Source organism: Sinohyriopsis cumingii, chromosome 1 (genome assembly GCF_028554795.1).
Source record: "Sinohyriopsis cumingii isolate HCF-2022 chromosome 1, ASM2855479v2, whole genome shotgun sequence".
Classification (NCBI taxonomy): Eukaryota; Metazoa; Mollusca; class Bivalvia; order Unionida; family Unionidae; genus Sinohyriopsis; species Sinohyriopsis cumingii.
Genome location: NC_142961.1, coordinates 58,531,206 through 58,546,095, shown reverse-complemented (window position 1 = coordinate 58,546,095; position 14,890 = coordinate 58,531,206). Strand labels below are relative to the sequence as shown.

The following is a 14,890-nucleotide window of genomic DNA, read 5'->3' as shown; positions in this document are numbered from 1 at the left end:
AAACCGGGTATCGTACGCCTTATCGTTCAAAATGGATGAGCTGACGTAATCATAGGGTCAACTGGAGTAATCATATGGTCAGCTTGAGAGATTGGTAAGCTGGAGCAATCGTAAGGTGAGCTGGATTAATCGCAGGGTCAGCTGGAGTAATCATAGGGTGAGGACGATTAATCATTGGGTGAGCTGGAGAGATCGTAGGAAGAGCTGGAGTAATCATAGGGTCAGCTATAATAATCGTAGGGTCAGCTAGAGTAGGTGTAGAGTGAGCTGGAGTAATCATAGGGTGAGCTGGAGAATTCGTAGGGTGAGCTGGAGTAATAGTAGGGTGAACTGTAAGAATCATAGGGTGAACTAGAGCTGTCTTAGGGTCAGCTGGACAGATCTTAGAGCGGGTAGGAGAGAATTTGCAATAGGATAGACTGAACTGGAGTAATAGAAAATTAGTTGTTATGGAAATAAAATAATGACCAATTCTATCACGAAACTATTTTATAATGACTTCCAAAAAATGTCAGAAAATTGCCTGCGATGAACTGACTATATTATTTCGTATTTCGCATGCAAAAACCGCACAGGGTGACTCCGGCCTGTTTCAGAATTTAAGTATATAATTCCACGCAACCGTATATATTGGATGTAGATGTAGATATTATCTGGCTAAACTCTGTCCTGGAGGTTATTTCCAATAAAGTCAATACGTATATCAGAAGACAAGTTATCGTTAATACAAACGCAATATCAAGGAATGTGTCCCTTGTTTTATTAACACTGCATTGGTAGAGTATCTTTCCGATTTTGAATATATAGAAAACAAATGACCAGTTATAATACTGAATGTATGTATTGCCTGTTGGGCCCCGAGTGGCCGAGTGGTCTAAAGCGCTCTCCGTTACGGATCACTGCCATCTCACCTCTGTCTGCGTCGGTTCGAGTCTCAGATTCAGCTAATGTGGGTATGTGAGAAAGCTTGCCAGTAGCTTCTCGTGGGTCGGTGGTTCTTTCCGGGGTTTTCCTGGGTTCTTCCTCCACCATTAATACTGGCCGCCATGTATAGCCTATCGTGTGCTGAAAAATGGCGTTAAGCCCCACAACAATAACAATAACAATATCAATGTATTGCCTGTTCGTTTCAAAATGTCTGAAGGATAACCTGAAGTAATAACTTAAGCCTCTTCGTTTGCGTTCCTTCGTATTCCCAGACTCCATGAGCAATACAGAGGGGCACTATGGTGTTGATTGCGCACGTTCAGGAAGTTGTGATGTTTTTCAGGGTGATATTATCTGCTTTGCGACCTCTGAATGTCGTATCATTAAATTCAATCCGGAAGACAGAAGTTATTTTGGGTTTCGGGGTGGTGGTGGTCATGGTGATCGATTTACTACAAGGACTTGAGCTGTGCCGCTGTGGGGAAATGGGGGGGGGGGGGTGTTTACAAAATACTAATGGCCTTTGGCGTCATGAGTGTCACTTAGAGGATTTACCGAAATTTAACATTAGGTTTGGGTCACTAAAGATTCATGTAGTACAGGGGTGATAGTGAGTTCTGGGCCAACTAGTTGTATTTTTATTGATTTGTTAAAGTTTCAAAAGTGGCCTAGTAAAAATAGAATGAGTTCAAAACTTTGACCGATATTGGAACGACTTCTAACCTACATATGACCTGCCATCTCTACAGTATAAATATTCTCATTCCAGATTATATGTGTGGCTTAGCAATGTTACCGTACACCTACGCGAGTTGTTCACATTCCAAATACAAGGCGTGACGTAATGATTTTCAAGTAATCCTACACTAACTATTCATCACATTTCAAATACAAGGTGATATCTACTGGTGTTCATGTACTACTTACTATACGAATTGTCTAATTTACAATAATGCACATCATATCTCTCAACGAGAATGCTGCTTCGTAAAATGAATTGTACCCAGGAGAATATGTTACACCCTGTCTGGCAACAAAACCTGAACCAATTAGGTTGTCCTTCGTTAAGTGAGCTAAACATAAAAGTAAAAGTAGTTTTATAAACTCTTCAAAAGTTATTTTGAAGGGTGGTCCAGTCCTGAAATAAAATTTGTTTTAGCAGCTTAACGTTTGACACGACGAAATCTGTATCAATTGCTGCGTGACATAAATCATTAAGGATGACCATCATTTTATTAATTTATTACATTATTTTGTTTAACATCTCACAACATCTCAATTATGCAGCTCTTACGTAAACTGAATTACGATTTGTCTCAAGAGCACTCATGACAAAGAATATTCTTAAATTCAGGTTGATCTATGTTGACCATGACTTCGATTTAGGCTCTTCCTGCTTTCTCGTCATAATGCCTTTTCACCAATCATCAATTCGTTGTGTATCAGGTTTGTTTCTGACCCTTTAACGTCATCTTTGAACTCCTCTAACTGATTCAAGTTTCGTACTAGGTAATCAAAGTTTTGTACATTACATTTACCTTTTCAATCAATCTTTTTATGGTCGAAAGAGATTAAATTGTAGGACTTCTTTATTGAAATGTTTTAAACGCTTTTGATATTATTTCCTCAACCATATTTTTAATTTCAAGCTGTTGGATTCTTCATGCTGTTGTTGTTACTGTAACAGCAATCTAAGTTTTTATTTTTCCTCCATGTATTTTTAAAGCTTTCTCATAATCGATTCTTCTTCATTTTCAAAACTTGCTCTTGACATGTATTGTTTAATCCAACATATCTCTTGACGTTTAAGGACAATTTGAAAATAGTCTTGGCTTTTGGGTAGAACCGAAATTCATATCTGTGCCAATACCACATACAAATGTGACAATATGCTTAAAAACATTCTTACAAACAAACCAGTTTGTTACATCCAAAGTTTCATAAAATCAATCTTTATGCGTTGTACACTTTTAAGGTATGTAAATGCGCGAATACAAATTTTTGTATAATAGATATATCATTCAGTATGAATGAGAATGTTGTGAAGCATCAATTCCTGTTTCAAAGAAACAATGATAATACCGTTTTCCATTTCTCTCCCCAATGTTTTCATGAAAGTCAAGGTCTGGAACAATAAAAATTCGAATTACCTTCAACAGACCTGTGCCGCGGATACACATCAGTAAAACTATGAAGCGAAATTCAACAAATTAAGTGTAGGAACTGCTGTGAGTTCAAATATGATGAATTCGCCAAGCATTCTTGAGAAATACTATATATGCATTGAAACAGTCATTCGATGAGATAGAAAAACTCGCTTACGAATTAAAAGATACAAAACAACAGTTCCCATAGTTACTGAGAAAGCACGAGAAAATTCAAAACCAGTTGAAAATGACTAATGAAAGACATCCAAAATTGATCTTACGATACACCAATCAATATGTGGAAGACAACAAAACAATATAGAAGTAAATTGTTGGTCTCTGAAAACTGGTATACAGCCAAAATACTTCCGAAATAATTGTAATCAAACTTTACTAATTCTGGCTCACTAAGAACGAAAATGATGCTTAAAATTGTTGATTGGCTCAAGTTTTACAGATATGATACTGGATCAGTATATACAACCCTTGTCTTGGGAATGGCGGAGGAAAAGTGAGTTATAAAGGGAATGGATCTCAGTTTAAACCAGAAATGACTAAAATACATCTTTTAAAACAATGAATAACGAAATCTGCAACTGGTATTGCTTCATACATGATATGAATTGCATCATGATATTCCTAGAAGTCATGGATGATGCAATCTTAACTACGCTTACATCACTCTGCTGAACAAGTTGCCCTATATCAGCTCTAGAAATCATACAGTGTCGTGCTATCTTATTTGTCAGTGTTTGATTTTTATGCTTAGCCAAAGTAAGCAGAGATGCCTCGTACTTGCGTGAACAATTCAGATAACTTCAGCTATGTTTGTGGTTAAGTGACGTTTGCATCACAAAAGCGCAGTAGAACCACTATGCTTACGAAAGCCTATCACCTTTAATTTGGCTGCAAAATTGGAAATCAGGACAAGAGGTGTGACCCACACATATGCTGCCTCACTTGTGCAACAAATCTTGCGTGTGGTTGAACAGAAAAGGAAATCTACACCTTTTGTAGTGTCAGGGATTTTGGAGCGAGCAAACAGATCATATCAGCAATTGTTACTTCTGCATGGCGCCTACCGTTGGGAAAGGTGGGTAAAAAAAGACAAAGTGGACTGTGCATTATCCAAACATTCCATATGCTATGAGCCCAGTGCCCCACGAAGAAGGACTGCCGGTTCCTGATGCACCAGAATCATTCTCACTTGAGTCAGACGAGAGATGAGGAAACTAACATGATCCATATCCCCCATCCTCTTCCTCTGAACAATACATCATAATACAGTGTGAACTGAATTACCTTATCAGTAATTCGGAACTATCCAAGAGTAAGGCAGAGCTGTTGGGCTCCAGACTACAGCAATGGAATCTCCTGGCAGGTAGTGTTAGTGTTTCCATGTTCCGTGACCGTCAAAAGAATATTGTCTCGTTCTTCTTCATGGAAGGTGATCTTGTAACCTGCAACAACATCGCTGGTTTGATGGGAGCCCTCAGCATCGTTCATGATCTAGATGAGTGGTGACTGTTCACTGATGTATATTGCTCCATAATGGCAATGATTTGCCATCAATTCCAGTTGGTCATGCAGTCCATATGAAGGAAACCTATGCAAACATGAAACAACTTTTGAGGTGCATAAACTATGGTCAACAAAAGTGGCAGCTCTGTGGCGATTTGAAGGTTCTTGATCTCTTGTTTGGTCTGTAGACTGGATACACAAAGTACTGCTGTTTTGTCAGCGAATGGGATAGTCGTGCGAGAGATTTCCACTACATCAAGAGAGATTGGCCACACCGACAGTCATTGGAGCCTGGTAGGAAAACTGTTCAGCATCCACCAATTTTTGAATCAATAAAGATTTTTTTTTACAACCCTTGCACATCAAGTTGGGTCTGATGAAAAACTTTGTCAAGGCCATGGACAAAACACAAGCAGCTTTCATAACCTCCGTGGACAATTGTTCAAGGTTAAGTGAAGCTAAGATAAGGAAAAGTGTCTTTGTTGGCCCTCAGATTTGTGAATTTCTTCGAGATGATACATTTGACCATGCACTGCGATGCAAGGAAAAGACGGCATGGAAAGCCTTCCAGTTAGAGGCAACACATTTTCTCGGAAACAACAAGGTGGAAAACAGCTTCAAGACATACAAAAGCCTTAGTTGCAACATGTCACTAAAGATACATTTTTTTGCGCTCTCATCTGGATCTCTTTCCACCGAACTGCGGAGCAGTGATCACCAAGACATTGCAACACAAGAGATGCTCCATTTAAGGAATACAATAGACAAGCCAAGAAGTACCGAATAGACACTGAATAAGGACTAAACTATGTCCTTATATATACATAATAATTCTTTGCCTTTTGTTTCATACATTTTTTATTTATATAACCCTTTTGCTGTTTTTAAAGTGTTACATAAACAAGACAGGTGAAATACTATCATGTAAAGCAACCATAAACACATGAAACGACATAGACTCGCAATTTATGATTAAAACTCTATTATCTATACAATATGCATAGACGTAGAAAGTAAAAAATTAAATATCTTGGAAACAGTAGCCAGGCAGTTGATTGCGTTGTCATATTTGAATTCAGTACATCCAAATCCATAATACATATCACATTTTATCTTTGGAGCAGACGACTTCTAAAAAATTGTACACAAGTGAAGTTATTTATCTGTATGGAGGAAATTTGTTTTGTATATCTATTATTTCTGTAAATTTGCTTCATGTCTATAAATTATAAGTGAATTTTGTATAAGGGTATAAGGTATATTTTAAGATATTATGAGTGTAGATTGCGTAGAATCTATAAACAGTTGTTGACGTTGGTGTTTACAACCATTAATATTGACATTAATAATAATACCCTGATGACAACTTTCGGGGTAATTTCTCGTTGGCTTTTGAGTTCTAATAAGAATTTAAATTACTGCCCGTTGGATGGGTTAGGTCACATGAATAAACATCTTGAAATGTTAGATTGAGCAGTAAGATAGTCACGTGAGGGATACATTGACATATAATCGTAATAGACTCCTCTTGAAGAGGTGTACAAGGAGATAAATGAGAAATCAGATTCAATACTGTGTTAGATTCATATTCCACATGTAGAAATCAGTCAACAAATGTGTTTGATGTTGTGCTTAGATAATTTGAGAGGACACATTTGTTAGGATTATTAACTGAACTAAAAAGGGCTCATTGACAATGCCGGATTAAACCCTGTGGAGGCCCTTAGGCAGTCGAAATCTTGGGGGCCCCCATCGGAAATTATTTTCTAATACGTTTTATCAATATTATTTTGATCTGTTGTCGCGGGGCTCTTAGGCCGGTGCCTACTCTGCCTATTTGGTAATCCGGCACTGCTCACTGAACGAGAAATTATTCTGGGACTATTGTGAATTATTCAAAGGAATTCTGAACAATCCCATTGTGATGCGTACATTCCATGATCTGAAATTCATTCGGTCCATTCGATTCTTTTGAACTTTAATAGAACTTTCGATGATTATTTTGGATTCTATTCATAACACTGTAATTTCCTCTTGCATTATAACTTTATAACTTTGATAATAAAATTATTGGTTATGCTTTACAAAATTAGTTGTTTCTATTTCTTTATTTTATTGTTTATGACCATAGAGTCGTAACAAATCATACTTATTGAACGGAGAATTTCATATGGTTAAATTATCATTTAGAAAGATAATAAAGGATAATTTTTGTTACTACGGGTTGCATACAGCGTTTCTTGTATTAAATTTGTCTTATCTAAATTGGCAGGGAAGATACTTATATCTTATCTGTACCTTCATTTTTAGCATACACACTTTTGAATTTCAAAAATGGACTACAATAGAAACAAACGTTTGAAGAATTCATGAAGATAATTTTACTCCTATGTTTGCTGATTTAACCAAGGATTACCTAATTAAGCAACACCTATTTCAAATTTAAGCACCTCACATAGATATACGGTAATTTTACATGACCACACAAACTATTTGGAATGAGACTGTTTGTATTACAGGGAGGGCAGGTTACAGGTTACTCCTTTTATGTTCCAAAATAATTCGTATAAAACCTGGAAGAGCAGTGACAATTTTGCCAGTTTAATTGATCCTTGCCTAACACCGAAGCCGTTCCAATATCTTTGAAAGTTTTGAACTCACTCTTTTTTGCACTAGGCCACTTCTGAAACTTTAACCTTCACTATATTGGTACTACTTAAGTCTACAATGACCATAACGTAATGTTAAATTTCTATAAACATGCATAGTCACATACATGATGTTAAATCTCCATAAGCCACAGTGTGTCCACCCAGCCACCACGTCTACCCCCACCAAAACCCCAATGTGACCCAACTCACCTCCCCATAGTAAATCAACCCCTCTCCGATGACAAGTCTCTCCCCCTTCCCCCATTCCAAAGATTAGAACTTCTATCTTCCTGATTGAATTTAATCATACGATCATCTGAGGTAGATTTGCAAAATAATATCACCCTGAAAAACAGCCAAACTTCATAAACATGCGCAATTAACTCAACATAGTGCTTCTCTATACTACTTTCGGAGTCTGGGAAAACGGAAGGACGCAGGACAAAAAAGCTCTATTTAATATTTTCCGTTTTTCTTCAGAAATTGGGAAATAAACAGTCGATATATAAAATGCGTTGCGCATTTCTAATAACGATGCATCGAAGTCGCATTTTATCTTGCAAAAATTACCGATAAATAGACAATGAAAGTCAAAGTTCATTTAAGATAAGATTAATCATATTTCATCAAGTAGTTACCCTTTTCTGTCTTCATTATCAGTTTGGTCATTCTTTTTCTATAATTAAACTTAAAAAAAGATAATCTACCAGTGTAAAAGAAATTTATATATGATGCAACTTTCTTTCATTTCGAAGTGATTTATTTATAAAATAAATAAGTTTACAATATGTTTGGCTTTTCTTCGCATGTTGGTCTTAACTTGTTGGAAGTAACCTCGGGTACAGTGGGTAAGCATTTAATATCTACATCTCCTGTTCGAATAGGGTTCACTGCAATCAGATTTTGTACTGATTTGGCTAGTAAACATGAAACACAGCAAAGAAGGAATTCATAGCCGAAAACGGGTCGGCTAAAGAGCCTCTAATTGTTTCATACTTTCAATCATCTCGGCCATCTTAGTTGCCGATAGATTTTTTCTACATTTTGGGGAAAATACTTTTTCGCGTTTCCAGGTTGTATCTACCGGTACTTATGCTTGTATGTATATCACTTACTTTAAAAACCTATATGTATATCATTGCCTTAGAAACGTGTATGTATGTCAATGGTGCAGAAATATATATCATTACTGTAGAAACTTGTATGTATATCATTGCCTTAGAAACTGATATGCATATCATTCTATGGAAATTTATATCATTGCTGTAGAAAATTATATGATGTAGAAGCTTTTAAAGATTTATATTTTTATGTCAAGACAAAACTATACATAACATCCTGACGCAAGAATTCACCTTCTCAGTTAAACCAAAAATAAAGCTCAACGGTCCCTCTAGCCTCCATGTTTATAAATAATGCCAAAAAATATATCGCAGTACAAGTTTCTTCTTATTTTTTATCGTTGATAATGACACTTAAATAGTGACCTGATTTATTTTCAATATCAACCAATGTTTATATCGAAATGAAGCCAATTATACCACAAGGTATTACATATTGGCGAATTGTTTTTCTTTATCCGTTTTCTTTCGTATATTTTTTGGCATCTATAAATGATTTATCTACTTTATTATGACAATGATGTATCACTACATCCCACCCTCTTATGCAATTATTAATATAAAAAACGATGGAAACACGAACATCAAAACTTGTACTGAACAGTAAATTGTTGTTATTGTTTTAATAACTGATAATATTACAAGTATTGGTGGTGGCAATGTTGTGGTGCTTTTGCGTTTGGTGCCATTTTTTGTGGTGTAATTGTGGTGGTGGTTGAAATAATGTATGGTGACTGTTCTTTCTGCCCGTTCAACTATATTTTTAATGATGATGATGAGAAAGAGGAGGAGCAGGAAGAGGAGAAGGGAAAATGAAAAAATTAATACATACACAAAACTGCATACGTGTGTTGTTGTGAGTTGGCGGAAAGAACAAGTTGGCGCTAGGATACATCGAGGAAGTCATGCAGAGACGTATTCATGCGTCTAAAAATATCTACCCGTGGACGTCAAAGAATAAACATCAGTAGTTCGAATCTGGGTGTATGATATAGAAATACGGATTGAACAGCAATATCGAACGCCAGACGCCATATGAAGTATGGAAAATTAAACGGGTATTACTAAATTTAAAGGCCTAATCTGATAATGAATAAGAAAGCCAACATGAAACAAATCCATTGGCACAGGCTTCAAAATAATCAACGATTTATATTTGTAATTTTAAAGAAAATTAGATACCTGCTTGTGCATTGTCAGTCAGCCTCGACGCATCTGGTACCAGCGTGGGACTTTGTTCACCACTAACCTCGCTCTCCATACTTGAAACACTTTCCTGTAGAAAAACAATAGTATAACATTTATTCATAAGCTTCTCCCGGGTGTTTCTTACCCCAGGGCCCGTGATTACTCAAGACGGCCTGGCTTCTCCCTAAGAGCAAATAAAACGTCATTTTCATTTAAAATATTGCATAACATCAGCTGTCCAAGTTTGTGTATAACTAAGCTAAATAAAAGATGCTAAAAGAAGTAATGAATTTTCGTGGTAACTCTTGCGTCGTAAAATTCCAATCTGCAGGGATAGGGCTATAACCAAAGATAATAATCGTGCAAAGACCAAGCGTCAGAACTTATTTGATATCAAACAGGTTCTCAGATACATGCATCTTTTTACGAGCTTGTAATTTACCCAACGGTTTATTTCCTACTGAAACTTTACTGACTTCCCAGGAAAATGAGTCAAATACACTAAAGAGATTAAGTACAACGAGTGTCATGTGACATAACGGCATATTCACAAGCCCAATCGTGCTTAAAGATCTATTTCGGTGGGTGTCTCCTAGTCGACCCTCAAACATGGGTTCGATTTAAAGAGCATCCTCAAAAAGAACATGCAAGTTATTCGTCTGAGAATGTCAATACTTCACGACAACGTATTGAACCTTTCTAAGTAAACTAAAGAGAAGTAAAATCATTTGTGTATAGATTTATATATGGACGTATGATTAATAACAGAACTTATATCACCCCAGCTGTTCAGTCCCCTCCCCCCGACCCCACCCCTCAAAATGCTATGGACATCATTTAAAATAAGATATTTTAATAGACGCATAAGATGTATAATCATATGCATGCATGTCGAAACCAGAAGCATAGCAAGTTAAAAAATTTGTATTAAACGGTTCCTTTGATATGCACAACAGAACTGTTTATTTGCTGCAAACTATGTTTTCATGTATATCAATCAATCAACTTTGTATGCGCTGTCCACATCTGTATGACAAAGAAACAAAGTCAAAAAGAAAAGAGTTTTGAGGATGGAATGCCACTCCTCTCAGTAGATCGTATTACTGCGAGGATCAGATAGTTAACATGAAAAATTGCCGACACAAGGATGAACGACAATATATAATTATAGATTGAAAAAATATTAGATGGACAAAAAGAAACATTGGCACCGAGAAAATTAGGACGCACTGACATATAGATGAACAGAATCCCATTACAAGTTGTTCTTACGGTTAAAATTAATGCTGAATTCTTAGCATCTTCATTAGTTGATACAATAAATATAAGTGCAAGCCTGTTTATCTTCCTAGAACAGCAATATTATGTATGCGCAGCATATCAGGTTCTTGGAAGTCACTTCTTTAAACACGATGCAGAGACAGAGTCAATCAAACAAAGGAACCGGATGAAGAATGGCGACCAAGCGTGGTATCGACTGCTCCCCAAGAACCGTCGACTGAAAGAGTGTGCGGTTGCTATCAGAGTTAACAGGATGGAACAGAGATAAATGACTCCTAAGTACACTTAAGCAAACAACCGCTCCACCCATGTCTACTGATCAACCTATTTGATAAGTGTCGCTCATTTTTTTATCAGTTCCACCCGATTGTTGGACGGGCAAAAGGTAGACTGACTGACGGCATAACAGAAAATCACAAATATACAAGTTGTTGTTGTTAGGTTTCAACGCCATTTTTCAGCACATGATATGCTATGCATGGCGGGTAGTATTAATGGTGGAGGAAGAATCCGGGAAGAATCACCGACCCACGAGAAGCTACTGGCAAGCTTTCTCACATACCCACATTGGACGAATCCCAGACTCGAACCCACGCAGACAGATGTGAGATGGCAGTGATCCGTAACGGAAAGCGCTTTAGACCACTCGGCCACTCAGGCCCCACAAATATACAAGTAAGTTTAAAACATGATCAGAAAACTATCAGTATATTGTGAGTTTTAAAGACACTTTAACTCTAGTTTTTGTACAGATGATATTCATGTTGAAATAAAGATGATATTAAATCTCTACCATACACATCGCGCGGACGCACGCACGCACACACACACACACACACACACACACACACACACACACACCTTCTCCAAAACATGAGATTATGAGAAGATTAAACGTCTTAATAATACAGTTGGTTTTTGCATTAAGTTTGCATAAATTTCAGCACAATGCCCTTCATTGTTCCCCTAAACAACTATAATGGTATTCTTTTCTGACAACCTGTTTTCTAAAATTAATAATGCATTCTTCTAAGGCAGCATTTAACTAGAGCAACTGCAATCACTTTCCATCGTCAATCCCAACACCTTTTATTTTATAATTTGACTACTTCTTTATTATATCCCCCATCGTCACCCCCGCCGTACTCCTGAAGACCCCCAAACCCAGAGGCCAGACTACAAAATCCAGCACACAAATGATGCTCCTCCTGCAATGACTGCATTTATAAAATCCCCTGAGACGCAACTCAAGAAATTACATACTAATGGTGACCCCAAGGGCAACACATCTACAAAGCATCGTGAACTTCCACCCAGTGGATTTTGACGAGATCTAGCTAAGTGAGACTGACGGAGGGTGGGAGCTAACGCAAATATATAATTTCACCTGTACAGGGCAAATTTAAAGCCCACATAGATTTAAGCTTTACTTTTACACAAACTTCACTTCTCCATCGAGCAATTATTTTGAAACAGTGGAAACTTTAAGATGTTCCGTCATCAAAATGCCCAATAATCCATCCCAAATACGCGTGCCAGTTTTCGCACGACATTTCAGGGCTCCGCAAAAATCTCTTCGCTGCCCCATGATATATATATATATATATATATATATATATATATATATATATATATATATATATATATATATATATATATATATATATATATATATAATAAACTAATGCATATTTTGTTCCAGGCTTCTAGCTGTTAGAAAACTATTATATAATAGTAGATATGCTATCAGAAATCATTATGATATTATTGTTTTACTTCTTAAATCGTCGCATGCAAACAGTATGATCAACACGATTCTTGATCACAAACTCATCTTCATTTGCCAAGGTTACGATACGATAACCCTATCCACACCTTGGCGTATCGAGTAGATATTTCTGTGTTTCAGGCCGCATTTAATCAAAATTAAGTTATTCAAATTTGAACACTGTCCCTACGTGATCGAAACAAGGGGAGCACATAATTTGAATGGACTGATAAATAAGCAATTCTCCATTGCCGGTCCGTGCTTGTACAAATGCATGTCACTCAAATGCACCTATTATGGCTTCTCTCTGGTACGTAGTCATTCTTTCGATGTTAAACTCACAAAGTATCCTGACATGTCAATTGCCTCTTCCATTTCCGACCAATGTACAATTCAACGCTACTACACGCTATACGTTAGTTGGCATTACATACAAGGAAGGCAACACATTAAATCCACTAGATGTTGCAAGGACAAATCACTAAAATATCTGTTCGATCCGCTAAGGTGTAGATAGGGTTATCATATCGGAACCTTGGCCAGCGAAGATGTCATCAACCGGTATTAAAGTAGTTCTGCAACACAGTTTTATTTATCATTCTGTAGTAAGAAGAGACGCAAGTTTCTGTATTGCCTCTCTTGACAACATTGTCCCAAAAAGCTTCATTTCTTTTAAAAGAAATGAAAGGCATTGAGAGAAAATGTCAAAAAAGGTGTCATCCAAAATGTTCCAATATTTTACTCATGGAACTAGCCTTGGCTTAACAAAAGCTTCGTAATTAATGTGGGCTTGATTATTTAAAAAAAAAAAAACTTCTAATTAACTAAGTTTGACAACAACTTCTAATTAATCTGGGCATGACAAAACTTCTAATTAATGTGGGCTTGATTATTTTTTTTAAAAAATCTAATTAACGTAAATTTGACAATAACTTCTGATTAATCTGGGCATGACAAAACTTCTAATTAATGTAAGTTTGACAATAACTTCTGATTAATCTGGGCATGACAAAACTTCTAATTAGTGTAGGATTGACAAAAACTTCTAATTAATGTAAGTTTGACAATAACTTCTGATTAATCTGGGCATGACAAAACTTCTAATTATTGTAGGATTGACACAAACTTCTAATCAATGTAAGCTTGAAGAAAACTTATTAACACAGATTTGACAAAAACATCTAATTAACATGGGCATGACAAAAACATCTACAGTTCAAACTTAACATGCATTGATTCAATCTGTTATTAAAAAGAACGATAAAGCTCCATTGATGATATATATTATTAATCAGCGAGGGATCTAAAAATGAGGGGATGGAAAGAAGGGTCTTTAACGCAAATTCAACTGAGGCAGAACAGATATTAAAGCGAGTAATATAAATAGGAATTGTAATTTAAGGCAGACATGTCTTTATTCGCGTGTAGTCATCTGAGAGATATACGAGACGGAAGTCAAACCGCGAAATTAAATATCCGTATTTCGTTCTTACAACAATGATAACTACCAGTAGTATCTTTTCTGCAAAATTTAACAGCTGCGAAATGACCTGACGTTTGGAAATGGTAGATTTATTAGAGCAAACACAAGTAATTTTCACAGTACAAGAAAGAAATTTTCGTTTTTCTGAAGAATGAACAGTTGTTTCCGTATTATTTTCTGTTTTCTTCTTTCGTTCCATTTTTAAATTTCTGAAACAGCATGATTCCAAATGAAGTCTACATCATACAAGGCAGCTGAAGTTATTCGTACATTCTCAAGAAAATCCAACCCAATAATAATGCAAATCATTTGATTATTATTAATTCATGAATACGTAATAATCCAAGTGATAATACATCAATTAGCGATACCTATATGTAATATGTTACATCAGGAGTACCTCCAACAACATTTACCATAATCGTAAGCTCATAGTACCGAAGCTTACTTTTTTAATTAGTCTCAGAGTCCACGCACTGTACATCTCTTTTAAAGTCGCTCATTTGATTACGCACGCCATGAATGCATGTTTATTCATAACTTTACATGAGACAAAGTTTTGACCAATTGATTAAAACGTTACCAGTCGAAAACCATTCATGAGAAAGAAACTAGGACAACAAAAATTATATCATTTATTGACAATGGTCTCTCTTTATTCCCTGTATCTAGATTAATATATTTTAGTGACAGAATCTTACTTATTTAGCTATTGTACCTAAACTTGTTTACTTGTTCGTCGGCATGCAGATTCCCTAACTTTGACAGCAATTAATGGAGTCCATCAACCCATCATTCAAACT

General features: G+C 36.3%; 1 protein-coding gene across 1 annotated transcript in view; it reads right to left on the bottom strand.

Moving 5' to 3' along the window:
• LOC149806933 (nucleolar protein 4-like) overlaps window positions 1-14,890 on the bottom strand; it is a 231,661-nt gene that overhangs the window by 54,343 nt on the left and 162,428 nt on the right. Inside the window, exon 4 of the mRNA XM_089959904.1 lies at window positions 9,550-9,643. Within this exon, the coding sequence (XP_089816030.1) occupies window positions 9,550-9,643 (94 nt within the window). The remainder of the gene's footprint in view (window positions 1-9,549; window positions 9,644-14,890) is intronic.